Source organism: Ips typographus, linkage group LG6, assembly GCF_016097725.1.
Source record: "Ips typographus isolate SLU linkage group LG6, UJ_Ityp_2.0, whole genome shotgun sequence".
Lineage (NCBI taxonomy): Eukaryota > Metazoa > Arthropoda > Insecta > Coleoptera > Curculionidae > Ips > Ips typographus.
In genome coordinates, this window is record NC_138427.1 from 10,495,114 (window position 1) to 10,522,746 (window position 27,633).

At 35.2% G+C, this 27,633-nt stretch overlaps 5 protein-coding genes across 7 annotated transcripts; 4 read left to right on the forward strand and 1 right to left on the reverse strand.

Annotated features, from left to right (window-relative positions):
* Positions 1-97: 97 nt before the first annotated feature.
* On the forward strand, positions 98-2,843 carry CCT4 (chaperonin containing TCP1 subunit 4). Its single transcript, XM_081982130.1, has 10 exons — positions 98-347; positions 655-707; positions 762-851; positions 905-1,072; positions 1,216-1,369; positions 1,429-1,736; positions 1,794-2,025; positions 2,080-2,372; positions 2,433-2,612; positions 2,667-2,843. Exons 1-10 carry the CDS (start codon positions 239-241, stop codon positions 2,682-2,684), a joined length of 1,605 nt encoding a protein of 534 aa, XP_081838256.1. The 5' UTR covers positions 98-238; the 3' UTR covers positions 2,685-2,843.
* Positions 2,844-2,954: 111 nt separating this feature from the next.
* Positions 2,955-6,240, reverse strand: TBC1D23 (TBC1 domain family member 23). Its single transcript, XM_081982129.1, has 8 exons — positions 6,042-6,240; positions 5,876-5,984; positions 4,555-5,290; positions 4,388-4,496; positions 4,160-4,329; positions 3,837-4,103; positions 3,550-3,743; positions 2,955-3,499 (listed from the first exon to the last, which is right to left on the reverse strand). The coding sequence occupies exons 1-8, from the start codon at positions 6,068-6,070 to the stop codon at positions 3,107-3,109; spliced, it is 2,007 nt and encodes a 668-aa protein (XP_081838255.1). The 5' UTR covers positions 6,071-6,240; the 3' UTR covers positions 2,955-3,106.
* Positions 6,241-6,433: 193 nt separating this feature from the next.
* RpL27A (ribosomal protein L27A) lies at positions 6,434-7,665 on the forward strand. Its single transcript, XM_081982133.1, has 5 exons — positions 6,434-6,486; positions 6,658-6,721; positions 7,023-7,120; positions 7,291-7,443; positions 7,502-7,665. Exons 1-5 carry the CDS (start codon positions 6,484-6,486, stop codon positions 7,628-7,630), a joined length of 447 nt encoding a protein of 148 aa, XP_081838259.1. The 5' UTR covers positions 6,434-6,483; the 3' UTR covers positions 7,631-7,665.
* Positions 7,666-8,030: 365 nt separating this feature from the next.
* Positions 8,031-10,856, forward strand: LOC145730761 (transmembrane protein 87A). The gene is made up of 4 exons (XM_081982131.1): positions 8,031-8,422; positions 8,478-8,538; positions 8,671-8,780; positions 9,212-10,856. The coding sequence occupies exons 1-4, from the start codon at positions 8,327-8,329 to the stop codon at positions 10,454-10,456; spliced, it is 1,512 nt and encodes a 503-aa protein (XP_081838257.1). The 5' UTR covers positions 8,031-8,326; the 3' UTR covers positions 10,457-10,856.
* A 475-nt stretch (positions 10,857-11,331) lies between these two features.
* Actn (alpha actinin) lies at positions 11,332-27,489 on the forward strand. Of its 3 annotated transcripts, XM_081982122.1 has the most exons (16): positions 11,332-11,681; positions 18,828-19,062; positions 21,088-21,269; positions 21,323-21,476; positions 21,631-21,728; positions 22,576-22,653; positions 23,496-23,588; positions 23,645-23,875; positions 24,006-24,304; positions 24,363-24,642; positions 24,696-24,824; positions 25,358-25,442; positions 25,528-25,759; positions 25,834-26,012; positions 26,066-26,295; positions 26,346-27,489. In XM_081982122.1, the coding sequence occupies exons 1-16, from the start codon at positions 11,559-11,561 to the stop codon at positions 26,502-26,504; spliced, it is 2,787 nt and encodes a 928-aa protein (XP_081838248.1). In that variant the 5' UTR covers positions 11,332-11,558; the 3' UTR covers positions 26,505-27,489. The 3 variants fall into 3 exon arrangements, with proteins under 3 accessions (XP_081838248.1, XP_081838247.1, XP_081838246.1); XM_081982121.1 differs by lacking the exon at positions 21,631-21,728 and having other exon boundaries at positions 11,333-11,681; positions 22,568-22,653; XM_081982120.1 differs by lacking the exon at positions 22,576-22,653 and having other exon boundaries at positions 11,334-11,681; positions 21,631-21,716.
* Positions 27,490-27,633: the final 144 nt, after the last annotated feature.

Below are 27,633 nucleotides of genomic sequence, written 5' to 3' on the forward strand. Positions count from 1 at the left end.
ACTAGATGGAATTCAACGTCACGTGATATTGGTTGTTTTCCGGTAATACATGTGTCACGTAGATAATGTGTCAAGTGTCAAGTCCCGTCAAGCGTCAAAATCTAAAATCAAAACAAAACAAACAGAATCACCAGCCAGAATATCCTATCCTAGAAGTTTACCCCAAAGAAATCTTAAAAAATCTTCTAGCATCCCTTGTTATTAAGGAGTTTTTTAAGGAAAACTTTAAATTTTAATAATGACTGCCCCCAAAGCCGCCGGCGATTCGAACCGGAACAGAAGTGTCGCCTACAAAGATAAAAGTAAACCTGCAGATGTACGATCCAGTAATATTAATGCCGCTAAAGGTAATTTTAAAGAAAAACTGAATTTAAACAGGTCCTAATATGGAGAAAAGCTATAAACCAATGATAGGGTCATACTAGTGCTTTACTGACGTTTTCAATCAAAAATTCAAATTTATAATTAAAAGGGCGTTTCTAACTACCCTTTGGTTTTAAGAAGGGTTTATTTATAACTATTGTTAATTATCAGAATCATAGAATGAATGAGTATGTGGATTATAACGTATTAATAGAGAAGCTTGCAGATGTGTGATGATTTCATATAAATATGTCACATGATTTATTTCAATTTAAAATTTTAAATTTGTAGCTGTATGTGATGCTATTCGTACCAGCTTGGGCCCTAGGGGAATGGATAAAATGGTAAAATAAAAAAGCTTAACAAAAACTGGTCAAAACAATGATAAATATTTTTAGATTCAAGCTGCCAATGGGGAAGTCACCATTACCAATGATGGAGCCACAATTTTGAAACAAATAAATGTTATTCATCCAGCTGCTAAAATGGTATACCATAACCCATTTTTTTTTGTCTTTGAATAATTAAAATTTTGTTTTAGTTGGTGGAACTGTCAAGAGCACAGGATGTGGAGGCAGGAGATGGCACCACTTCAGTTGTAGTGATTGCAGGAGCTCTTTTGGATGCAGCAGAGAAACTTTTAAATAGGGGAATACATCCCACTGCTATATCTGAATCTTTCCAGAGGGCAGCAGTGCATGCTTTAAAAGTATGATGTCCTAATTCTGATTTATAAAATCACACATCAACTTAAGTTAACTGGCAAAAAAGCCTGAATTTATCCATTGATTGTTATAGAATGGTTCAGGTTTGAGTTTCTATAGAAAACTGTAAATTAATATATTTTTACAGATTTTAAATGACATAGCCACCCCAGTTGAGCTTACCAACAGAGAGCAATTAATCAAAAGTGCCTCCACGTCACTAAACTCTAAAGTTGTATCTCAGCAATCCAGCCAACTAGCCCCACTGGCTGTAGATGCAGTCTTAAAAGTTGTAGAACCAGGTTGGTCATAAATTTACTATTAAGGAAGGAAAAACAAACTTTTATTTACTTACATATAGGCAGAGAAATTGCTTGTAATCTTGAGGACATCAAAGTTCTAAAACAGCTTGGAGGAACAGTGGAAGACACTGAACTAATCAATGGACTGGTCTTTCCACAAAAACTAGCCAATGTGTCTGGTCCAAAAAGACTAGAAAAAGTCAAAATTGGTCTTATTCAGTTTTGCATTTCACCCCCTAAAACTGACATGGACCATAAAGTAATTGTGTCAGATTATGCTGCCATGGATAGGGTACTTAAGGAAGAACGCTCTTATATTTTGAATATTGTCAAGCAAATTAAAAAGGCTGGTTGCAATGTTTTACTGGTTGGTTCCTGTTCACTGTATTATTACCGTAATATTGATTGTGTTCTGGTGGTTTAGATTCAAAAGTCCATTTTGAGAGATGCAGTGTCTGACTTGGCCATCCACTTTTTGGATAAAATCAAATGCATGGTCATCAAGGATATTGAAAGAGAGGACATTGAGTTTGTTTGTAAAACTTTGAGCTGCAGGCCAATTGCTTCACTTGATCATTTTGTCCCTGAAAATTTGGTGTCTGCTGAACTTATTGAAGAAGTCGGATTTGGCGGCAACCGAATGGTTAGAATTACAGGCATGTTAACACCATCTAACCACAGCAGCTTGTAACTTGAAAATTTTCTGACAGGAATTCAAAATCCTGGCCGTACTATTACTCTACTGGTCCGTGGATCTAATAAACTAGTATTGGAGGAGGCTGAGCGATCTTTACATGATGCTTTGTGCGTTGTGCGCTGTTTAGTGCGCAAGAAGGCCGTTATAGCCGGCGGCGGAGCCCCGGAAACTGAGCTGGCTCTCAAATTGGCTGCTTTAGCCGATAAGCTGGAGGGAATTGATGCCATTTGTCTTAGGGCGTACGCCACTGCTTTGGAAATCATTCCTTTCACTTTAGCTGAAAATGCCGGTCTTAACCCCATACAAGTAAATTTTTTTTTTTTTAACACATCTGAGGGGTGTTTAATGTAAAAATGATGATTTTAGACTGTCACTGAATTGAGGAATCGTCATGCCAAAGGAGAGATTTCCGCCGGTATTAACGTGCGTAAAGGTTGTATTTCCGATATTCTAGAAGAAAACGTCGTTCAGCCTTTGTTGGTCACCACTTCAGCCCTGTCTTTCGCTACCGAAACAGTCAGGTCCATTTTGAAAATCGACGATATTGTATGTGTAACTTGAGTGTTTTGTTTCCTGAATTAATTCCTGTTTTTTTTTTAGGTTAACACATTCACGTAAACGCGCCTAAATGTAGAGGAATCTCGAGGATTTAATAATAGTATTAACTTTTTTAACTTACATCGCCTTTTTTCAACACTTTGTAGGTTGTAATTGGCTTTCGCTCGTTTAAAACGGCTGTTTAACTTTGCTAATCAATAAAAGTTGAAACACTACAAATTGGTGTTATTTTACAGTTGGCTTCACCTTTTAATTTAAAAAAGAAACGTAACAGTACGTTTTTAATAAGAGAAGGAGACATCCTGTTTAAATTTGAAAAATAAAACTGGATTTTGGTCAACATGTTTTATATTATTTATTATGCACATTAAAAACAAATTTACTAGATTGCATCGATTTTATATCTGGTTCTAATCAGTTTAAACTTAAACCTGCCTATAAAAGTAAATAATTAATAAGTAGATTTAAATAAATATTTTAAGTTATTCCTTAGCCCTCAATTGTTTAAGTATCTGGTCCGAGACAACTTTCGTTGCTTTGTCAGCGTTGGGGATTAGGAAACGATCCATATCGGATATTCTCATGTTTTCCCGTTCATCAGGTACGCCGTACTTAAAAGTGATCAGCTCCGGATGTCGTTTCCTGGCCGTAATTTTCACAATGGCCGATAACGGGCGTTTTACGATAACTTCAGCCCCACCTTTAACGTCAGGGACCTCTCTTAAGACTATCAATTCGCTGTCTGTCACCATTAAGTGACTTTTAAACATCGCCCCGTTAGTTCGTACTTCCTGACAGGGAAAATGATGCAAGATTTCTGGACGTTTTAAGTACGACTGGATATTGACTAGTTCGTGGTTATCGTCATCGAGGGTCTGCAATCATTTTCCTGTACCACCAAGAGAAAAACATTTAAAAAACTTACCTCAACGCTAGTAACATTATCGTGATCGTCATCTATACTAAATACGGGAGCCACATCTCGATATCTTTTGCCAATTTTATCACTGCTCGAAACGTGTCTCTCTTGAAGGGGACTGTTGCTCGGATTAACGATATACTCAATTAGTTTTCCAGTTACTTCCGCCGATTTTGATCTCATGGCTGCCGAAATCTTTCCTAGAAAGTCACTATACCAGTAAATACAATATTCGCAAAATAGGTATAATTTTGATAATACAATAATATGGTATAACAAAAAACCAATAATACCAATTAAATCTCCAGTCTGTCCACTTTTCGCACTTGAGTGACTTTCAACTTTAGCGGAATAAAGCGGAGCGCAAACTGTGCACTGTCGTGGATTGTGATCTTGCAAATAACTGAGATTATCCGATAAATATTCGTGTAGAGCTCGGTAACCACCAGTCAACAAAGACACATACTGCGTATGTTTCTGAAGAAATGACGACACGATCATGTGAGTGTACTGATCCTCATCGGCACGTCCAGAACCCAAGAAACACAAATGTTCCCCACCTAATCAAAACTCTAATCTTTATCGATGAAACTTAATTTTATCTTACATCAACAACCTGCAGTTGAATTGTGCGCTATGGCTTGTTTCTGAGCGCTCAAAAGTCCTTGGACGGCTGTAGCAAAAGCGCTGGGCTCTTGCAGCATCAAATTGCAGTCTAAGTGAAAAGCTGTAGGTAAGTGACCAGCGTTGTAGTGTTCTACAGGACGACAGTCGACCAGAAAGAATCTGATAGTTTTTTCAATTTCAATAATCACTCTCAAGTTATTTTTTGAACTTAAACTACCTCACTGAGTCTATACTGACTGATTCCCTGGCAATATTTTCAACCAATTCGTGAACAGATACAGGTAGACACAGAGCTTGAGACACCGAAATATTGGATTCATTAAGGCCTATAAATTGATTACCAAAAATGTCGAAATGTTATTGTAATTTACAGTACAGGCTTACCATTATAAATTGTCTGCATAAGATCATTTCTAAAAGACATTGGAGTTTTCAGGGCGTAATACTGCGCCAGAGAACAAAAATCGGACACATCGTCAGGTTCAAGACCACAAGGCATATTCGATAAACTGGCAATAATTTTCTCCCTATTTTCATTTTTCATTGATATTATCTGGTCTCTGGCATTAACCACCATAATAAGTGACAAGAAAAAAACGAAAAACGGATCGGACTGTTGAAAGTAATAGTCCCACATGTTAATTACTACCGGTAAACTGCATGTGGCCGCAAACAAGGACTGAAACCAGGACAAGCAATAGTCTTCAGGAGTGATACGTTTTGTGTCCAAAAACGAACACAATTCCGGATCATGATAAAGTAACAAAAGTCGCAAAATATGAAATGAATTGCCATCTTTCTCACAACTTTGCGGTATAAACGTATCTCTGATCGCTTCGAATAAATTATAAGTGGTACTTTTTGGGACTTTTAAGGTGAGAATAGGCAAAAGTATTTCGATCCAACCGTTGTTTCGAGAATAAGGAATGTTGCGGTTTTTACAGTAAAAAGTGATGATGGATTCCAAGTCTGCAATGACTTGAATTTTGTCTTCCTCATCATTTCCCAATTTGGAAACAAAGTTTTGGCAATCTTCACGTAAGATTGCTTGATTGGGAAGATCGTAGATTTCGTTAAAATGATCTAGTTGATTTCCTTTGTCTCTAACATCCAAACATATCTGAAAATGAATTTTTAGTTTATTAATAATTAAAATAAGTAACTCTATAAAACTTTTTTTTTCAACTTTGGCCGCATTAGTTTTCAAGCTCCACAGAGCGAGCAGAGTGTTTTTGACGTCACGATGACGTAATTTGACAGTTGGTCAAATTATGGTTTTGCCAAATTACGTCATCGTGACGGCAAAAACGCGCTGCTCGGTCCATGGAGCGTGAAAACGAATGCGGCCTATACTGAAAGTTGTCTCTATCTAGAATTGCTAGGATTATTTAACTATCAAGAATTGAGATAATATAAATGTAAATATTTACTGCACCCCAATGTATACTAGGAAAATACTGGCCTGAGTCATTGCTGTGTGCTGATGTGTTCATTTTGTATATAATTATATGGCTAGGAAAAGTCAGCATAAATACAAGCACAGGATACTTTTATTGTTTCCTCAATACTAACTTATAATAAAATGAGGTATTAGCAAAGAAAATTCAAGGAATACCAATAAATTTATAGTATGCTGTTATTTAAAATCTTCAATGTTTATTATTTAACTGTCATTAATCCAAGCAAACTGTAGAGTTCTACTAACCTGCCAGACCTCTGGCCTTAAACTGTCAGGCAGAGGTTTTCCTTTGCAAATGCAATATATGTCAGTGGCAGAACATTCCTCTAACAAAGCATTTTCCAACTCAATTACCCTAAAGGGGGCAAGAACATTAACACAGATAACAATCAAAGTTAAGTTGTATATTTACCAGTGGTTGTCATCCTCTACTGATGCCATTTTACATTATTTGAACAAAAAATTACTTGAAACCTAAATAATTAAATAGGATAAAAGTTATAAAATAAGTAAATATTCCTTGTTGGCTGCAACTTGAACACTGCTGGATAAGGAAAACTGGAATCTGCTAACCACTGGCTAACCCTTCAACTATGAATATGTCAAAGATGACATAACTAAACAGAAAACAGCTGATTGGAGAACGTTTTGACCCAAGGACGGTAGTTTTGACAGAGAATATGACGTTGACGAAGGTTGACGACTGTCGCTATTAAACAGTCCAATAGCCTCTCTATTCTCTCTTTACAACTCAGTGATTTTCTATGCAGCGCCATCTGTACGGGGCTGCTAACTAGTAAAAGTTGACAATTGACTGTCGTTCATTTCTTGTTTTTCTTTTCAAGTTCAGCAAGATGGTGAGTTTTGGTGTAGAATTTTGCTACAAGTAATTTTTTAAATCATCTCTTTAATCCTTCAATTTTCGTTAATAGAACTGTTTTAATATGGCCCAGTATTAAATGCCAAATTAGTTTTTATAAGTATTTCGTAGTTTTTCATTATAACTAACTTAGTATTTTTGTTTTTAGTCGACCCATAAAAAGAAGACTAGGAAGTTAAGGGGGCATGTCTCTCACGGACATGGACGTATCGGTAAGTTTCCGTTTACTTTTTTCTATACTTTGTTTGCTGTCTTAACTGCTTTAATATCAAGATCACATTTTAACTTGGAAGTAGATGCAGGTTATGTTTTTTGTTAAATTGTCTACAGTAGACTTATTTAGTGTTACTGATGTTATAGTAATAGCAGTCTTAAAAATGATGATTTTATGAACGGGCGGTATGACCACTTTGATTAATGTTCATATTCTGATAAAGATTTGGTTTTAATTGTTACTGAAAACATATGCAGATTTTATTAACCCAAACAGTTCATGGTGTATTTAACTTGCAGGCAAACACCGTAAGCACCCTGGTGGTCGTGGTAATGCTGGTGGCATGCACCACCACAGGATAAACTTTGACAAGTACCATCCTGGTTATTTTGGAAAGGTATGTATAAGTTTATTTCCCCTTTTAAGTTTTTAATTGTTTTTTTGTGATGATTTTTTGAACGGGCGGTATGATTTATGATTAATGTTCACATTCTGATTGTTTACAAGTTTAACAGAGTGTGCTTTAGCAAAAACAGTTTATTTTAATTATTTGTCTTTGTGCTTTAGTTGGGTATGAGGAATTACCATGTGAGAAGAAACACCAAGTGGTCACCTTCAATCAACCTAGATAAACTCTGGACTCTGGTTAGTGATCAGACTAGGTTAAAATACAAAGACCATCCAGAAGGCAAAGCTCCAGTTATTGATATTGTCAAAGCTGTAAGTTTCTTCATTTCTTCTAGGTTATTAGAGTTTTAAAAATATATTGTATTTGAAGGGCTACTACAAACTGTTGGGAAAAGGCAGACTTCCTGAACAACCTGTAATTGTAAAAGCCAAGTTCTTCTCAAGGAAAGCTGAAGAAAAAATTAAGGCAGTGGGAGGTGCTTGTGTGTTGTCTGCTTAGGTATTTTTAAATAAAACAAAAAACATAAGTTAAAACATAGTTTGATTTACCATTTGTTATAAATAAGAAAATTAATTCTACTGGGTAGTGTGAACTTACTATAGAAAATCTACATACATGTTACAACTCTAAAAATTTGTTTGTTTTGGTCAAATTAGTTATTACGTAGGAGGAAAAGTCAAAAAATGTTAAAACACAGGTGACCCTTAAAATTATTTTAGGTTTTGTTTATAGAGGGCGCTGTGTGGAAGAATTTGACAGTTAACTGACATTGGCAAGTTTAGTCCAACACAGTGTGCGTCTTGCTTTATCACGTGTCAGTAAAAAAGAATGGCACTAGTCTAGTTTGGCAGCAAAATTACCAACTGAATATTACAGTTTTGACGTTTTTACTGTTTTAGTTTTGTCTTTTGTCAAAGAAAGGTATAAAAATAAAATAATCAAAAATCTTTGCATTATCTACTTAGTTACTTTTTTAAACTTTTAATTCGCTTTAATTAGTATTTTTGAGTTTTTTTGTAAAAGCACTATCGAATGTAGTTGACAGTAAGTACTAGCCGCTTCAATTTTTTTGAGGTTCTGTGTTGTGAAAAGTAAATTAGCACTATCCAGGCTTTTCCAAGAAACTATGAAAATAATTCAAGATATCGTTTTCATTTAATCAGAGAGTCGTAAAATAAATATAATTTTGAAGTTATGAACAGCTTATACATTCTGACCATACTTTGTGCCATTGTGGGTCCAACATTTTCCCTTCCAGAAGAAGGAAAATGGGATGTTGTAGTTACTGCAGTATGTAAATACATTATCTATATTATTTTATTACTTATGCCACGTCGTTTTTCAGAGCAATCCGCAAATAATTCGAAGGAAAACTGTGTTCAAGGGAGCTAAATTTTACATTAAAAGTAAGTACATAAAAACAATGCTTTAATGTTCATGTAAGGATAATACCATTGAGTTAACATATACTTTTCTTCATACTCAAAATTAATAATGACTATGCTTACTTTTTTAGTTATCAACTGTTTCTCTTTTAGTTAATTGTCAATCTGCAAATCCAGACTCAAAAGTTAACTTCAGTCTGGCTATTTATCAATCACCATGTTGGAATGCTGATGATGAAGATATTGGCAATAAAGTTAATGGGGTATGTTCTTGCAATATTTTATTAAACATTATGTTGTTTTGTTTTATTTTCACCTAAACTTGTTGTATATCCAAAGGAATAGCTTCTTTAATTAGAGCCCATAATGTTTACCTATGAGTATGTATTTTTTTAAATACTGTAGGCTTGCAATTCATGCAAAACGTAGCTTAAAGTAGGATTTTTTAAATGAGACTTAAAAATAAATATGCTGAAAATTATAAGCTTATTGCTGCTTTTGCCTCATGTCTCAACAACATTTTTTTCTGGCAATTGAAATTAAGTAATTAGTGCTAAGCAAACTCTGATTGATTTCCATTTGACTGCATGGAACTTCAAATCAAATACATTGGCATAGACAGTCTGTTCACTAGCATAATATGTATTATCAATTTACTATAAACATTTCTAATATTTTTGTTTCTTGGTTTCAGCTCTTGGCATCAACTAAACCAATAAACATTTCAAATGAATATGTGTTATTTGAAGCATATTCCTGCAATGATGGAGTCTTTCTAACTGAAGGAAATGTTCCTTCAAAGCCGACAGGGCATACAATCTATCCTTTGCATGAGTTAAGGCACGATGGTATTTACTTTTTTGGACTTCGCGTAGGCTTGGACAACGCCGACTATGAGATTGGAGTGCACATTGAAGTTAAAAATGACTATGGTTACTTATCGGCGGAAGAGTGGCCACTGTTGCCTTTTTACGGATTTATGTGTATTTATTACATCATCTTAGGATCGATTTGGCTGTTGTTGTCGTTTTTACAATGGAGAGATTTGTTGCGCGTGCAGTTTTGGATTGGAGGTGTTATACTATTGGGTATGTTGGAGAAGGCCACTTTTTATGCTGAATATCAAAGCATAAATAATACCGGCACTGAGGTTCAAGGAGCGATGATATTAGCTGAATGGGTGTCCTGTGCTAAGAGAACTTTAGCCAGGATGCTTGTCATAATTGTGAGTCTTGGATTTGGGATTGTAAAGCCTAGATTGGGTGCTACTTTACACCGAGTGGTGGGAGTTGGAGTGTTGTACTTTTTCTTGGCGGCCTCCGAAGCATATTTACGAAACACCTCAGCAAAATCGGAATCCAACAGAGATGTTCTGGTTGCCTCCGTTCCACTTTCGGTCCTTGATTCGGCAATATGCTGGTGGATATTTTCTGCTTTAGTCAACACGACCAGAACATTACGATTGCGCAGAAACGAAGCCAAACTGTCCTTATACAGGCATTTTACAAACGCCTTAATTTTCTGCGTTGTTGCTTCTGTGATCTTTATGCTTTATTGCCTCAAAGTGCATCGTCTTGTTACATGTCTCACTGTATGGAAAGACCTTTGGATGGAAGAGGCATTCTGGCATCTGCTGTTCTCTTGTATGTTGCTGGTCATTATGATACTATGGAGACCAACTAACAACAATCAGAGATACGCTTTTGTCTCACTTTTGGACGCCGCGGACGACAATGACGAAGAAGATCAGTTGGTGAACGACGCCTATGGCGTTAAAGTGCGCGTTCACCATCAGAAGTATCAAAGTTCGCCACGGAATTCGGTGGACGATGATTTACGATGGCTGGAGGAGAACGTGAAGAGTGATCCGGCGTTGCCAGTTTTGGATTCCGACGAGGAACTAGTCAACACAAGATTTGAGGTGTCAAAAATGCAGTAAACTGCGTTTTAGTGATATGTGAATGTATTTATGTAGAAATGTCTTCTTTTATCATCACTCTCTGACTACAGAAGGTGACTGTAACTACTGACTACTGTAATTTAGCTTCTTTAGCACGCAGAGAATGAATTGATGAGTGTAAATGTAACTAGTATTGTTAGTTATAGTTTGCGCCAGAATTGTAGATGACAGAATTAATATTTGAAACTTTTTTAGGTTTAGAAGGAATTCGTATCTGCACACGTAAATGCTATTTAAAAAAAAGTATTTAAATTATTGCTTTATTGTTATTACAACACGAATGCGTGTTACTACAAACAATATTTTTGTTTTTGCTAGGCTGTTTAAAAACCTTAAACGTTTGTAAGCACTTGGATAATATAATTGTCTTGGTGTCATAGTTGATTTCGTTAATTTTTCCCTTTAATATAGCCGCTTAGAAATAATTTAGGAGTCTGTGAATAGCAAAAGTTTCAACGGCCTGTAGGTACAAGTATATTTTTTGTAAAAGTGGTTTAACTACTTTTTGCCTCTCCTGCGCTATTCCCTAATAACTAGTTTAAGATAGACCAGAAGGTCCAAATCATGTTTTGAACCACTTTTTTTTTAGGTAATATTTGCTGATGCCACAGTCTGAGCGTCCTTCTGACAATTTCCGTAAGTGTGCTCCAATCTTTCATTTGTCAAACTGTTAATTAGAAAAGTGTTTCAGCTAAATTCTTTCTTCCTATGACATTAAATAACCGGTAGGATTATCGCTGGCCGCCAAAAGGATTTAAAAATGGGATCCGGTCCGGTATTTGTAGTTTGGCCTGCTGTACGCTTTTAGGATTTTGGTAGGGCAAGTGCGGCAACAGGGCTTTACAATGCAATAGCCTCGCCTAGAGTCCGGTCCCTGGTATACGAGCTGAATTTCTGTCACTCGCGTTCAGTAGCGGAGTAGTCAGTCGGGCCAGGCTGAGGCTGAGGGCCAGTGCAGTGCGGCTAGTTCGCGTCTCAGTGCGCGCGAAGGCATCTGTTCTCGTGTTACATCTGCCGACGAACGAACGACCATTTCATTTCATTTTTAACGACATTTCGTAATTGGGGAACATAAGCGAACATGATTCAGACCGACGGTTATAATAATAGCATCGATCCCTTCGTCGATGGGTATATGGAACAGGAAGAGGAATGGGAACGTGAGGGTTTGTTGGATCCGGCGTGGGAGAAACAACAGAAAAAGGTACTGTGCTTTAATGCACATTTCCTCTAGCTGCTTACATAATTCAATTATTTATCAATACTTTCATCATCAACCAATCACAATGCCGTTTCAAATCATCACTTCTACAAATTTGCTTTTATATCCTTTATTATGATTTTGATCAGTGGCGTACTTCAACTATCATTTTTGACCAGAATACCTTATTGCACCTCTAAGGTTTAGCTATAATATTTTTTTTTGCAGTTAATCCACTTTTACATAAATTTATTCATCACATCTAAAGAGACATATGCCAGTTGCACCATTATCCCACCATTCTCTATTTGCTTTGCATACTGCTGTATTGTCATTATTGTTACATAAAGGAGTAAGGAAATATTAATTACCACTACACATTTAGTCCTGTGAAAGAATGAGAGTTAATATGCAATCAAGATTCAAAAAAATGTAATGATAGCTCAAAAATGTCATCTTTGCCTCACTTCTTTATTAGATTTGCCTGCTCTAAAACAATAATACATAATATGTTTTTGACATCATAAGATAGGCAAAATGAGAAATATTCTTTTATCCTTAAAGTCTTTTTTTGCGAAGCTCAGTTCTAGAGATAACAGATGTGAAAAGAACCAGCTACATAACTCCCGGGGCATAATGTGTTAGTGTTAGGAGACCTCTAAAGTAGATATATTAGAAATTTGAGCTTTTATTGAGGTCAATAAGAAGTACCAACTGATTCATGGATTATTGACAAAGGTTAAGGCAATAAAATTCTTATTTGGGAACTGATGTGCCAAATTTCAATTTTGTTTTAAATATTTTAAAATGATATTTCTGAGTGTTAACCTACCACATAATTAACCTTTTAGAGGTCAAATATTTGCAGACAATCTAGGACACCATTCGATATACGTGTAAAGAGTAATACCTAGCACTAATACCGTATGAGACTAGAAATAGTGTAAATAATAGGGTGATGTTGAAATCTGGGTGATTTCCATTGTGTCATTTATTAGTCCAGTTCTAATGTACCGTGGGCGTTATGGGTCGATACCTTTTCAAGGTTGCCGTTTATCGAGTTTGGTGGGTATTGGACCCGGCTTCCACTTGGTTACTTTGTGTCCGTATTAATGGATTTATATTCGGAAATGATATAGCATGTCTGTCGTTTTTATTAAGTCTGTACTTCACTGTGATAAGGTTTGAGAACAAAAAATAGTGTTTGGAAACCTTCCAATAAATAATTTGATTTGTTATATTTTTTGCCAAGTCTGAGTAAAACAATAGATATTTAATAAACAAATACTTGAGAATAGATGGATGTTGAATCATCAGACCTTAATAAACAGGATGGAGTGGGTTCATGTTGACAGAAAAAATATCAATGTTACACCTTATTCACTAATCAAAATGAAGGATTTAACAGTCTGATAAGAACCATTTAAAACTTTCATCTTGATCAATCAATTTCTGAAAGAACTTTATTATATCAAAAAACAGTCACTCATTTATCAATTGTGATTGAACAATAATGAAACAAAATTGCATTAAACGACCTGAGAATACTAAATTCTGTTTAAGCACCAAATTGCTGCATGTTTTTCTCTATTTCTGTTCAGTTCTGCTGTCGCATTTATGACTTTACAAACATTGGGAGCTAAAACATAAGACAAGTTCAAGTTTGTTGTTCTTTGGTATTGAGCAAACTTTTCGTATAGTTAAGGCGTTAAAGTCGTTAGCAAACATTAATGTCAACGGTGAGTTCGAGCACCTTTGCTCTCGGCATAGTCATACATGATGTTTTTCAATATACATTTCTTGTTTCGTTCATTGAAATAAAAATTAGTTGTTACACAAACTTTTCAGTTAGTAGTTCCAGGTTGTTAAGCTTTCATTAAGCTGCTGGCATCTTCCGATTATCTTTTTGTTCTGACTGTAAAGAATTCATTCCCATGCAAATTCCTCATCATGATTGAGATCAATAGGCTAGGATACAGTATATACACTTAGTTGTTGTTCTTCCTTTCTCTCTTTTTGTGCTGTAACTTTGATAGAAATTATGTCAAAGTGTATGAACGAAGTGAAAAAGCAATAAATTCATTACAATTATCTGGTTTTATATCGTATAAAAATTCTCCCAGGCAACGACGCTCTCGTTTTCGTAGGAGTCGGGCGTCGAATTTCGACGCCGCGTCGCGTGCCCAAAAATGGATTCATACTCGGGTGGGACGCCGATGTTTGCCGAACTCGTCAACAAGATTCGTTTCGTATAAACAGAAAATAAGTTAATAACATGTCAAAAAGTAAACGAAATTGAATTTTTCAGATTTCAGCTCCTGAACGGGTTTAATGAACCCGTTCATTTAATTCGGTCATTTTTATAATATTTTAACTCCGGCGCTCCGTTATTAAGAAATTCTTGAAAGGAACTGCTTGTTTTTGGCAATAGTTTGGTTGACAGATGTTTTTCTACTTTGCGAACCAGATATGGAAAACCCATTTTTTACTTTTGCTTGTAATAATATATTCAGATTTTTGTAAAGCATCATTTTTATGTGTACCGTTGAACAAGACCACAGTACTAGGGAAATTCAAGGATGTAATTCAGTAATCACACGAATTCAAATCCGGACAACCTAACGGTCTGTATACCTACTTCGTGATAAAGCCATAATGGAACCAAGCTTTACATTGTTATCCTGCAGTGTTTGTAATCGGACTTTTTTTTCTGATTTTCCATTCCATTTGTAATTGCAAATAGACGGTTTTACGGATTTAATTAATTGTCATGTTTTCTCCTCTGTTGGAAATTCTCAGATACCATCGATTAACAAAGACAACACTTGGTGCAAATACTGTATTTTTAGACTTTCTCACTGTTAGATCCTATAATTTATTGCCCAATGTTGCTGGCCTAGTTCATTGTCATTATCTAATGTCACTCTGATCTCAATCATAAATCCCTGCTGCAACCACAATTTCAGAGTAATCTTCCATTGCTTGAAATTTTCAGTCCGATACTAAAATAGATATGTTGTTGTGCAAACAGGCGGACCATAAAATGCAATCTTTTTTAATCGGATTTATGATTTTATGTAACGTTGAAGGATGTGATGATTTATGCTTGACCTATCTGCTTGAGTAGAGATTGACGTTTATAGGAAACAGAAGCCAGATAAGCTTAATCGCTTATTCAATACATTCCTAGAGCCATTGTTGTCAGCTTGCATTTATTATCATCAATAATACATTATTAAAAAAAAATGTTGTTGCGAGAAAAATGTGCTTGGACGCTGACTTATCAAGAATGATGCTTAATATTCTTCTTCATATATTACTAATATACTTGCGTAGCAAAGTGTATGCAATTTTTCAGATAAGAAATTACTTAAACCAAAACCCAAACAAAAATAGTTCATTAGTTTGTTTTCAACTGCTTATCTTTACTGTATAATCAGCAAGTAAACTTTAAATATTACTTTCAATTTAACAATGCGATTGAAGGTCATGACATTCGGCTGAAAATATGCTGGTTTGGCAACGTTGCCCTTATTAGCCCTTTTCGGCTGCCCTTTTCCACCCTTTGTATGCACACCCTCGCATTCTTATTATAGGTTTCGTAATAAAGGAAAAGGGAGCAGAATGTAACTGACCTTGGTTACTCGTCGGCGCGGTTACTTTCACTTTGTTTGGGTTAGAGAGGAGTGGTCTGTTTTATAAGAGTAAAGTACGACAAATCGCAATTTCAAATCATTATCAAGTAATATAATCCTTACGCCCTTTTCTTATCGTAAATTTAGTCAAAACATGCAAAAAGAATAGAATATTCTTCTATTCTTATGCAAGCTTATGCATTAGAATCACATAATAGATTAATGTAGGTATTCTTAGGTTTCCACTTGTCTTTAGTGCACCTTTCAGTCATTTGGAACTTTTGGAGTGTCCATTGACAAAACTTACTTTCAGGGAAATCTATTCATTCCTACCTCCTTAGATTAGTTCTGAAGAGTTTTTTTAGTTTTATTGCTATTTCACAATTTTTTTCTTGGAAATATTTTTCTACAAATTCAAGACAAATACCATAATGACATGGTAGAAAATTGGCTTCAACTATAAATCCTGATACAATTATTGCCTTTCAAAAACCATGCAATAATGAATTTATTTATTGTTTTGGTGGAGAACCACTCCCAATTCAATGAGTAATGAGATCGTTGTATCACTGTGGGCTTGGTGTAGTCACAAAATCGTCACTTCATTGGTTTGTTGTTGCCAAATCCATGATTTCAGCCTGAAACTTTGCAAACGAAGTGACAAATTAAAATAGTTTGATAATATTATTTTATACCAAGTATTTAAATATTGCTAAATTCTATTGTCGATGATTCAGTATTTAGGAGGGTTGTTAGATCATAATATTTAACAAAAATTTGTTCTGGTAATAATATATTTTTGGAACTATTCCAATACGAATTCCGGCATTCAGGGACTAGTTGTCGAAAATTTATAATCACCTCACTGATATGCCCTAGTTAACAGCACTGTTCATTTGCCAATAATTTAGACAGTGTCTAACCAAATTTTTAGTATGAAAGACAATAAAATAATCTTGATAATTAATATCAATTTGTCTGAAATTCTATAATTACTCCCTCAATCTTTAACCCGATCTCCTGTGCCAAAAATGTTGTTTAGTAACTGATTTTATAGTTTTTATTGTCTTCCACAGTATATGTGTGTTAAATCACACCAGTTAATGCCAACATCGATTTTTCTACTAAATTCTTTACGTAAATTTGTTAGATGTCAGTGATTTTTGGTAGGTTATCCTTTGTGTGGTTCTTGATATAGATCGAAGGTGAGCTTCAAGTGTACGCGTATTATGGACTGACCTAAATAGAAATCGGATCAAAATATTTGGATCTTATTTGTTTATAGGATTGAAGGTTCCTGGGAATAGACTTTGGAAGTTGTCACGAATTATTTATGTTCTGGAGTATTTTTGTTTTTTCCTAGAAGTAAGATTTTTTTTATACCAAACCGAAAAAGGCGGTATATTGGTTGTATTATTTTGGATAACATATTCCTTTCACCTAAAGACAATTGCAATAAAGTTTGAAAATAATCTTCTTGATGGTAATTGCCCAATGATCAGTTGTCTTTAGAAACGAACTACCTAAACCAAGTCAGTCAATCCTTTGATTAAAAAACAGGAAGTTTTATCATATCAAAGTGGTTAATGATACAATAATTGTCGAGACTATTGAACCCACCGGGTTAATGGCTGTCTGGCTACGTTAAACAGGTTGATGGAAAACAATAGCAAGGGGACCGAATGTGTATCAACTTATACGTTGTAGAGGGCTTTAGAAAGGCATTTAAACTAATAATAAGTGTTAAGAGTTATGTATAATCATTTCAAATCGTGAATTATTTTGTTATTTTGCCTTGAAACAGTAGCGGTAGCAGTAAAACGATAGGTATCAAGCAATTTAATATAGCATTGCATGTGGGTGTTAAATAATTACCTGTTTACAGTGGATATGTAACTATTCTGGCTTATATAATACCTTTCACACCGCAAACTAGTTGTGCCTGAGGTTTAATTATTGTAAAGATGAATGGAATACCATCGTCTATTTATAAGCCTAGTTAGTGACGACGAAAGGTCATATAATCAGTTTGTAACCTTGTTCATATGAAATGTCTTGGTACTGTGGCTTGTTTTGTTCTGAAGGTATGTCAGTAGGTTTTACGTCCCTGAACTCAGGTCTTGAGAATTCCGAGGTATATGATGTGTTTAACAAAAAACGGTTAATCAGTTCCCGTTCCGATCCAACCACAATTTCACATTTCTCGTCCAAATTATTCGGAACGTTTAGTATTATAAAACGGGATTATTGCTCGTAGCGTGGGCTCCATCTGTCCTTCACTAAAAATACTCTTAGCAGTCTTTTCAGTAGAATGCATGCTCCTTATTTTTAGATATTTAAAAATAAAGACGGTTCACCTATTTAATAATGTAGCGGTACTACAGCTGTTAAACGATAGCGGTTTGTAGATGTAATCGAAATGAGTAATAATGCTAGTAAAATGACGATGTTGCTGACTAACTCTTAAGTAAACGTTTTCATCTCGAGTCGCAGACAGTACTCCGTTACTATCTGACAGTTATTTAGCATTATTTGTCTGATTTGCACTTACAATAACTGCATTAAGGTCGCTACTTTTTATATTTACGTGAAAGGTCGTACAATCCTTGTGGCTAATCTATTTGGTCTAAATTTGATCGATTCTGTTCCGTGTAGTACTTTGCGAGTACGTTTAGACGCCACTCTCTTTCGATAAAGCCAGTCACAATGTTGCCATGCTTATTGGCATTCAATCAGATCAAAGAAAAAAATTGTTTTTTAAGTTTTAGAATCCAGCTTCGTATTCTCATTAACACTTTTATTTATATTACACACTTTGTTCAAAGATATTTACTATATCATCTCCAGCTGTAATGAAAGCAAGCTCTAGCTCTATAAGATTCTTAAGAACACAACTTGTATGTCATGATGGTGAATGTCTTATTAAGACTGATCAAATCGAATTTGTATAAATTTTCACCTTGTGATGTCTATAATAAGTAATGCAAAATGCATCTGATAACAAAGTATGCAATTATTCTACTTTCGAAAACATTATTTGTAATCAGTTGCGTTTACTTAAGCGAATTACAAATAGGTAACTTTTTTACATGAATTATTGCGGTTTTGCTCTGCAAATCGCAAACTACTACTAGAATTGCACTGCTATCAGGTAACAGCAGAACAGAAAGAAATCAAAGTAAATAATACTGCGATTCTATAAGGTTGCAAATCTGCTTGTAGATACGCGGAAATGCTAGTTCAACCTTGAGTTGTTACATGTACAATAATGGTGTGCTTGCACCTTGGTTTGCTGACAACTAAATTAGACTGACTAACGACAACGGAGATTGTTTGACGCTTTTTGACACACCCTAGTTAGATGTTGCTGGTTCTAGACAGTAAATTTGGGTTTCATTCCATATGGCAATCAAAACAGATGGGCAATATAATCCGTTAAGCAATTTTGGAATTCAACCAAAATTTTTAGTTACCTATACATAACAACTACTGTAATAAGCTAATTTTTTTCTAGACATTCACGGCATGGTGTAACAGTCACTTGAGAAAAGCTGGAACCGGAATCGATAACATCGACGAAGACTTTCGGAATGGGTTGAAACTGATGCTGCTGCTCGAGGTGATATCTGGAGAAACCCTGCCCAGACCAGATAGGGGCAAAATGCGTTTTCACAAAATTGCCAACGTGAACAAGGCTTTAGATTTCATTGCCAGCAAGGGAGTCAAATTAGTTTCAATTGGTGCAGAAGGTTTGTTCATTGATTTCTAAATGGGTTTTTTTATTAAGTTTGAAAGTCGTTAAAGATTGTGTTGTACACTAACGTCTAAATGGGACCGGACTATAAAATTTATTTGGTTTTTCGAGATATTTACATTAGCACCGTTAATTATTTTTGTATGGCGCCCGGTTTATTATACTGCCTTGGTCAACGAACCGTTAGCTATTTAATAATTGCTCAAATAGCTGGCTATTTTAAGTAAATTATAAGTAAATTATTTATGTAATCTCACAATATTGGGTTAATATTTTACGTAATTGATAACGTATCACTATAAAACACTTTCTCTAGTCATAGTCCATTTGCCTACTGATGGTAACTGTGTCAAATTTGCACCTTTATCTAAACAGGTCTGCCAATCAGTACAGTTGGAAATAATCGAACAAATTCGTTTCACCGGATTGAAATAGTTTGGAATTTAATTGTTTCATCGACAATTACCCCGCATTTTTCTCGGAACTGTGTTAATTATGGGCGCTGGATAAAAGCAAGATACAATTAAACTTGAAAATTGGCTCCAATCATCCACTTATTTAAACTTGGTCACTACTTTATCATATTTTCTAATAATTTGTAATTTTTATCAACAAATTTTACCAGTTATTAATTAAATTAAAAAAAAAACAATCTCAGTCACCAAAACTTCTAAATATTATAATTCATTGAAACTGGGTGCCAAAAAAACTTATGAATGCTATTTTATCATGCCGCAGTGTGGAGACATTCAGTACGAGTTTTGTTTAAAAATAGATTTATAATCTCTTTCGTCACAAAAATTAAACAACAGGTTTTACTTATTGTTATTCATACGACTGTAATTTTTTATTCACAATCATAATTTTAACTGCTAAAATTTCTAGAAATATTTCTGCACTTCAGAATTCATATATTACTCCAAACAGAGATTTATTATTATTCTTCAAACGATTTGGCATCGTCGCTTATCATATGTCAGATCACAAAATGTGCCAAATTATCCAGGCTACATAATAAAACTAAATTTAAAATAAATAATACATAACTCCTTGCATGTATGTGGTCTGTTTACTAAAGTATCGGTGTTATTTCAAATACACATACCGAGAATCGCATATTTTTCGTTTTACTCATATTTGTTTAATTTTCGTTTGTACAGAAAAAAGTTTTCTAAAAATAATTTACATGTCGGCTTGTGTGAGATCTATTTCCGTTCGGTCTTTATTATGAAACCTTTAAACACGTCGTCCGATGGCTTTGCTAATTATTATTTTGGATTTCGGCGACGCTGATGCAACCTGGAATTTACTATATTTTTCCCACTTAATTATTTTAACATTGTAATCCTCATTGCGTAAGATTTTACTGTCCAACTTTATTCTTGACACATGACAATAAATTTGCAATTTGATTTGTTAGATTATGAAAAATACAATTGATCTGACAACATTTCATATAGCAATCTTTGTTGGTAGCCCTGGTTTGCAATAGTTCTGTGAGATTCACTGTTTTTTCTGTAAAAACACACTTTAGCTAAAATAACAAGAACCATCAAACGAAAGAGCTTGAAGCTCTGATATGATCTCATTGGCGTGTTTAAATAAGATTTTTTACTTATGGCAATTTTCTTTTGTAGTCACGCGTATATTCAATTACCGCTCTCAAAACGACAAGTATGTCTTGAATCTTGAAATTCTTCAGAACGTGTTAAAGTCATTAATACCTTGCTGAGTGCATCAAGATGAACGGAAAACTGTAAAACTTCGTAAATATTTGTTCACTGACTGTGTTTTATGTCAGTTAGGATTTTACAATTACATGTTAGTTCTTTGGGCACGTCTCTTCTATTCCCTGATGATTTACGTTATATGTTTAATACAAGTCTGTGTCTAACGTTATACTGGGAAGCGTGGGAAAAAAATCTTGATCCGGCTCTCAAATTGACATTTTAATACACTTTTATAGCGGTAATTAAATTAAAAATGCCTCGGTGGTAACAACAGCGTTTTTATGTTCTAGAAATCGTAGATGGCAACTTAAAAATGACGCTCGGTATGATCTGGACTATTATCTTGCGTTTTGCCATCCAGGATATTTCCGTTGAAGAAATGACAGCCAAAGAGGGTCTTTTGCTGTGGTGTCAAAGAAAGACTGCACCTTACAAAAACGTTAACGTTCAAAACTTCCATCTATCATTCAAGGTTTGCTTTTTGGTTGTAGATTACTGTGGTCTATTAACTTGAGTTAATTTCAGGATGGTTTAGCCTTCTGCGCCTTGATTCACAGACACCGACCAGATCTAATCGACTACAGTAGATTAAGCAAAGACAATCCACTAGAGAACTTAAATTATGCCTTCGATGTAGCTGAAAAGTATTTGGACATTCCAAGGATGTTAGATCCTGACGGTAAGAAGCTTGGTTTGGTTTTCAATAAGTTTTTCTTGTACATATTTGACAACAAGACATCGATATGTTAAAAATAGTATAAAGGTTTAAATGTGCCTACCACATCCAACGATTTTTGTATAGTTGCCTATCACTAGGGCTTTATTTTTTCCAGATTTAATTAACACCCCAAAGCCAGATGAACGTGCTATTATGACCTATGTTTCGTGTTATTACCATGCGTTTCAAGGGGCACAACAGGTAGAATTTTTCGTCTCGTGAATCGTTTTTAACCCTCCTCCTCCTCAGATTTTTGCTGATTTTGAAAAAATTACCTCTGTTTTGCTGTGCTACGGTTGGGACACATTTCGATCTTTTTTTAGTATAAAAAAAATCAATCAATTATTGTAGGTTAAAAAACTCGAAATGTGTCTTTTCTTTTTTTTTTGTACTAACATGCAATTGCTACCACTGGTTTTATTTATGTTGGAAATGTTGAGTTTTATTCACAATAATAACAGCAACAATCTTGATTTTAAAATACGATCATTACGATTTACGATCTTCTTGAAGAGTTACGCAAACTCCTTGTATAGGGTGGTCTTTTGGCACATTTTTTGTTTCTCCTGGGCTTTTTTCCTGCTTGTTGTCATCTTTTTTTAGTGTGTCCCAGATTGCTTAGATTTAAAAATAAAATTCAAGCCCTTCCCTTACCCCACAACAACAAACACTATATTAAGTCCAACCATCAAAAGTCAGCTCAAAAAACCTGACACGCATAAGTAAGAACATTTAAATGTTCCAAAGTTATAATAGATAGCCATCTTTTCCACTTTTCACAATACTTACATAAATTCGCTACAATTCTGAATATTTTTGTGAGATTTTGACTAATGTGACTTTTAAGTAAAAGAGTAACAGACATTTTATTTAGACTAAATTATACTCTAAGATCTTGATAACCTTGATCTCACAAATAACCATTCTTATCAAGTAACTTCAGCTGTTCAAATATGGTACTAAATTTTATATTATTAAAATGCTATTTATTTATGGTAGGTACGAGATGTTTTAGCATGTTGTGTTATGTTTATAATATTGTTTGCACGCAGACTTACAGAACACCGCCATGCCTGATGAACGTGCGGTCATGACATACGTGTCATCTTACTACCACTGTTTTTCTGGGGCCCAAAAGGTGAAAATGCATTACCTAATTTTTTCACTGGCGCACCTTGCTGGAAAACTCCAGAAGTGACATTTACCGACTCATTATTACGCTGTGACGTTAAATTATTGGCCTTCCTATGCTCACCAGGCTATTTTCATAGTTATGACATCCGCAAAATGATCGATCGTGACGACATTCGTATGCTTTCCAGCAAGTTACGCTAAATATAGGGTCTCCTAATGATATTTACGACTGTTTGAACATAGTTACGTTGGATATTCACAGACGGAGATAAATCACAATGTTTACTCTAAAGGTGCCTATAATACTTCAAAAACGGAATATTATGCAGTAGGTATAGTTGATTATAGTTGATACAGTCTCAAAACTGAGAGATAAATGTTACAGAGCGTCTCAGCTTAAAAGTCAGCCAAGGATAAGGTTTCAATGACGTCAAAAGTTTAATACTCTATAGGACTGAATTGATATGTCACCTGTTACGCACATTACCGTATTTTTTAAAATCAAAATAGTAGTTCCAGCTACCTTGTTTATTATAGTTCTGTCTTTGACATTTACCGGTTAGGTAAGATTGACATTGATCTCATAACCAATGAAATTCGATTACTTCCTAACCAAACCAAAAAACTTCACAATCTTTAAAATAAGTTCTTGCAGTCGTCTATATAAGAATGCTTTCAAGTGCAAACAGATTTTTAAAAATTGAACGCTTGCTTTATCCATATTTTATTTAGTGTGAATATACCAACGCATCAATGTTCATTTTGTTGACTAACCCGCTAGCTATGCTTTAATTAATCTATTTGACCGCACAAACTTGATGGTTACTGCAACTGTTAATTCCTTAGGCCGAAACTGCCGCCAACAGAATCTGCAAGGTACTCAAAGTCAATCAAGAAAATGAAAGGCTTATGGAAGAATACGAACGACTGGCTAGTGACGTAAGTGAACATTAAAGCATATTTGACACAGTTTATGGCATTTTGTTGTCTTAAAGCTGTTGGAATGGATCAGACGAACAATGCCATGGCTGAACTCTAGACAAACCGACAACTCTTTGGCTGGGGTTCAGAAAAAACTGGAAGAATATCGTACCTACAGGCGTAAACACAAGCCGCCCCGTGTCGAGCAGAAAGCCAAGTTGGAAACCAACTTTAACACTTTGCAGACCAAGCTAAGGTTGTCCAACCGACCTGCTTATATGCCCAGTGAAGGAAAAATGGTTTCCGTAAGTATTAAATTTATCTTTATGGATTATTATAACACCTAAACTGTTTCCTGAACTGAACTGCAATTCAGAAATCAATACATAAGCATCTAATTAAATGTCCATTGATGAATTACTTACGTCTATACAGGACATTGCCAATGCATGGAAAGGCTTGGAAGGTGCCGAAAAAGCATTCGAAGAATGGTTATTATCTGAAATGATGCGTCTAGAACGTTTGGAACACTTGGCAGAGAAGTTCAGACGTAAAGCGGATGCCCATGAAGAATGGACCAGAGGCAAAGAAGAAATGCTTCAAAGCCAAGATTTCCGTAACTGCAGACTAAACGAGCTGAAAGCGTTGAAAAAGAAGCACGAAGCTTTCGAAAGTGATCTCGCCGCCCATCAGGACCGTGTCGAGCAAATTGCCGCCATTGCTCAAGAATTAAAGTTAGTGTTTACTCAAAAATCTGATGCCTGGATTTACTTCATATTGGTTTTTGGTTAGTTCTTTGGATTACCACGATAGCGTGACTGTAAACGGGCGCTGTCAGCGCATTTGCGATCAATGGGATCGTCTTGGAGCTCTTACTCAACGAAGAAGACAGGCTCTGGATGATGCTGAACGTATCATGGAGAAGATCGACATTCTTCATTTGGAATTCGCCAAAAGGGCTGCACCATTCAATAATTGGTTGGACGGCACCAGGGAGGATTTGGTGGACATTTTCATTGTCCACACCGTTGAGGAAATTCAAGGGTTGATTGATGCTCACTCTCACTTTAAGGTTTGTTGTCAAATGTACCTGATGATAACAAAAAAATAATGATTGGAGTTCAGGCTACGCTAGGTGAAGCGGACAAGGAATACCAAAGCATTGTGGGACTGGTTAGAGAAGTGGAAAGTATCGTCAAGCAACACCAAATACCTGGAGGACTTGAGAATCCTTACACTACTCTTACAGCTCACGTAAGTTTAGTGCGATTTAATTTCTTATTCTCATCATCACAGTACGTAGAGGAGTTCATCAAATTGGTTTTCATTCACATCGCCATTATCCTTCATCAGTTCGATATATTAGAATTTCTGACTTAATCTGAGCTTTGTTTTGCTCTCATGCTTGTAACAAGGAAGGATTTGGTGGTAATTTGGAGGTAAAAATTAAGTAACATCTCAATGATTTTCTGAAGTTATAGACCAGGCATATGGAAGTCAAAGACTTTTCTTAGTTGGCATACTTATACAGGATGGGCCAAATAGAATAGTGATTATGTGTGATTGAACATCATTTGACAGAAAACTTAATCTGTTAACAAACGGTATTTTACCATTAAATTTTTCTGTCAAAGAATTAAGTAATAATTTTTTAATATTGTGGGTCAAACTGGAATTTGTTTTTCGGTTTTTATTCCGCAATGCCTGGACTATTCAGTAGCTACACAAAATCTTATTATTTTACATTTACTACGTTACTGGTAACAATATTCGCGATTGATTTTTAGGATCTAACAAGAAAATGGGGTGACGTCAGACAGTTGGTGCCTCAGCGTGACGCCACTCTTCAAGGCGAACTTAGAAAACAACAAAGTATCCTTTTCAAGTTTAAACAAGTTTATCCATGTTTTTACATTTTTTGTATGATTAGTATTTTTTCCTTAATCAACACTTTTAGACAACGAAACGCTTAGGAGGCAATTTGCCGAAAAAGCCAACGCTGTTGGACCATGGATCGAACGTCAACTGGACGCCGTCACCGCCATTGGAATGGGATTGCACGGTACTTTGGAAGACCAATTGCACAGGTTGAAGGAATACGAACAGGGAGTTTACGCTTACAAGCCTCATATTGAAGAATTGGAAAAGATCCACCAGGCTGTACAAGAGAGTATGATATTCGAAAACAGGCATGTATTTCCAATTTTTGTCTTACCAGTCTGAGTTTATACTTTGTTTTCTAATTGCACTATACTTTTTGCAGATACACTCAATACACTATGGAAACTTTGAGAGTAGGCTGGGAACAACTCTTAACGTCCATTAACCGTAACATTAACGAAGTAGAAAATCAAATTCTTACTAGGGATTCTAAGGGTATTACCCAGGAACAGCTCAACGAATTCAGGTCTTCATTCAATCACTTCGACAAGAACCGAACAGGTCTTATTACTATAATTCGGCATGAAAACATAATAATTCTGGGTTTATTTTAGGTCGTCTGGCACCAGACGAATTCAAATCTTGCCTAGTATCACTTGGATATTCGATTGGAAAAGACAGACAAGGCGACATCGACTTCCAACGTATTTTGGCGGTGGTTGATCCCAACAGTACCGGTTACGTACACTTTAATGCTTTCTTGGACTTTATGACTAGAGAAAGTACTGATACAGACACAGCAGAACAAGTTATTGACAGTTTCCGCATCTTAGCAGCTGACAAGGTTTGTGTGGTATTTTTAAATATTTCCCACTTTGAGTTTTTACTTTTCAGCCTTATATTCTTCCTGATGAACTACGAAGAGAATTACCCCCAGACCAGGCCGAGTACTGTATACAACGTATGCCACCATACAAGGGACCTGGTGGAGTACCTGGAGCGTTAGATTACATGTCCTTCTCCACAGCTCTTTACGGAGAATCTGACTTGTAAACAAACAAAACACAGTGTTCAAATATCCTTAGCTCAGGTGATATTACTCGGCTGTAGGAATCTGATACTGTTTGCAACTGGTCCCCTCCATCTTATTATTTATTTATTTATATTTATTTATTTTTATAATCGACAGTCCGCTGACGTACAGCGGATTGATTCAGTCGAAACATCATTTTTGCTAGTTTTTTTGACCAAATATCAATTACTTATGGATCTAAACAAAACTAGTACTGATAAAAGTGCCAAAAGAGGTAAGTTTCAAAATTTGTCAACAAGGCACAGGGATAAGTTTTTGTCTTGTCTATAGTCGTAATATTTGTGCCATTATATAATCAAAACGATATCTTATCTCCCCTACCACAAAATTTTAAAAAAATGCGTAAATTTCTCTAAATGCATTTAACTTTCTTGCCATTTCAACTTTGAATAAAGTCAATTGGGGAAAAATACTAAGCTTAGTCACATATCACGTCAAACGAACGATTTATACAATTCAAGTGTACTAATGAATAAAACAATTTTTGTTATGCAAAAAAGCTCGTTGGGAAATGTTTAAGCTTTTTATTCAATAATACGCTGAATATTGTATAACCTAATTAGACCAAGTACTTGTGGAGGAAGATTTTTTACGTACGGTATAAGCTTGTAACTTTTTGTTCTCAATATAATTGTTAAACGTAAGTTTACATTCATTCAACATATTAGTGTATAATTTAACTTATATTTAACAATTCTTTTCGTCGGTGGAGTGAATTATATGTATTATGTTTGATGATCTTTTCTGTTATATTGTTTATTTTGATATACTTTATTTTTGAAAGTGTCGCCGATTTTCAATTTATTTTAATTTATAGTTTGTTTTAAGGTGATTTATAGATATATTACGGATTAAGTTGCGTTCATTTGTCGATCATTTCTTTTCAGAGTTTCTCTTATTTTTATTGTATCACAAAGTAAATATAAAAATGTATAGTATACAGCAGTGCTTGTATTTTTTCCCGTTTTCTGTAGACGCTAAATTAACCCCAATTAATATATTCATTACCAGCATTTATATACCTCAGGTGGCCGCATAATTTTGGAGACCAAACTAATTGAATTAAGTTTGCGCATGGACAGATTATTT

Coding starts and splice junctions, on each gene's coding strand:
- CCT4 (XM_081982130.1), top strand. CDS start 239: ATGACTGCCCCCAAAGCCGCCGGCGATTCGAACCGGAACAGAAGTGTC. Junction 348..654: donor TAATATTAATGCCGCTAAAG/GTAATTTTAAAG, acceptor TTAAATTTGTAG/CTGTATGTGATGCTATTCGT. Junction 2,373..2,432: donor CCGGTCTTAACCCCATACAA/GTAAATTTTTTT, acceptor TGATGATTTTAG/ACTGTCACTGAATTGAGGAA.
- TBC1D23 (XM_081982129.1), bottom strand. CDS start 6,070: ATGGCATCAGTAGAGGATGACAACCACTG. Junction 5,291..5,875: donor TAAGGCCAGAGGTCTGGCAG/GTTAGTAGAACT, acceptor ATTCATTTTCAG/ATATGTTTGGATGTTAGAGA. Junction 4,104..4,159: donor AGCGCACAATTCAACTGCAG/GTTGTTGATGTA, acceptor AGTTTTGATTAG/GTGGGGAACATTTGTGTTTC.
- RpL27A (XM_081982133.1), top strand. Junction 6,722..7,022: donor TCACGGACATGGACGTATCG/GTAAGTTTCCGT, acceptor TTTAACTTGCAG/GCAAACACCGTAAGCACCCT. Junction 7,444..7,501: donor TTATTGATATTGTCAAAGCT/GTAAGTTTCTTC, acceptor TTGTATTTGAAG/GGCTACTACAAACTGTTGGG.
- LOC145730761 (XM_081982131.1), top strand. CDS start 8,327: ATGAACAGCTTATACATTCTGACCATACTTTGTGCCATTGTGGGTCCA. Junction 8,423..8,477: donor GGGATGTTGTAGTTACTGCA/GTATGTAAATAC, acceptor GTCGTTTTTCAG/AGCAATCCGCAAATAATTCG. Junction 8,781..9,211: donor TTGGCAATAAAGTTAATGGG/GTATGTTCTTGC, acceptor TCTTGGTTTCAG/CTCTTGGCATCAACTAAACC.
- Actn (XM_081982122.1), top strand. CDS start 11,559: ATGATTCAGACCGACGGTTATAATAATAGCATCGATCCCTTCGTCGAT. Junction 11,682..18,827: donor GGGAGAAACAACAGAAAAAG/GTACTGTGCTTT, acceptor ATTTTTTTCTAG/ACATTCACGGCATGGTGTAA. Junction 23,589..23,644: donor ACGAACGACTGGCTAGTGAC/GTAAGTGAACAT, acceptor GTTGTCTTAAAG/CTGTTGGAATGGATCAGACG.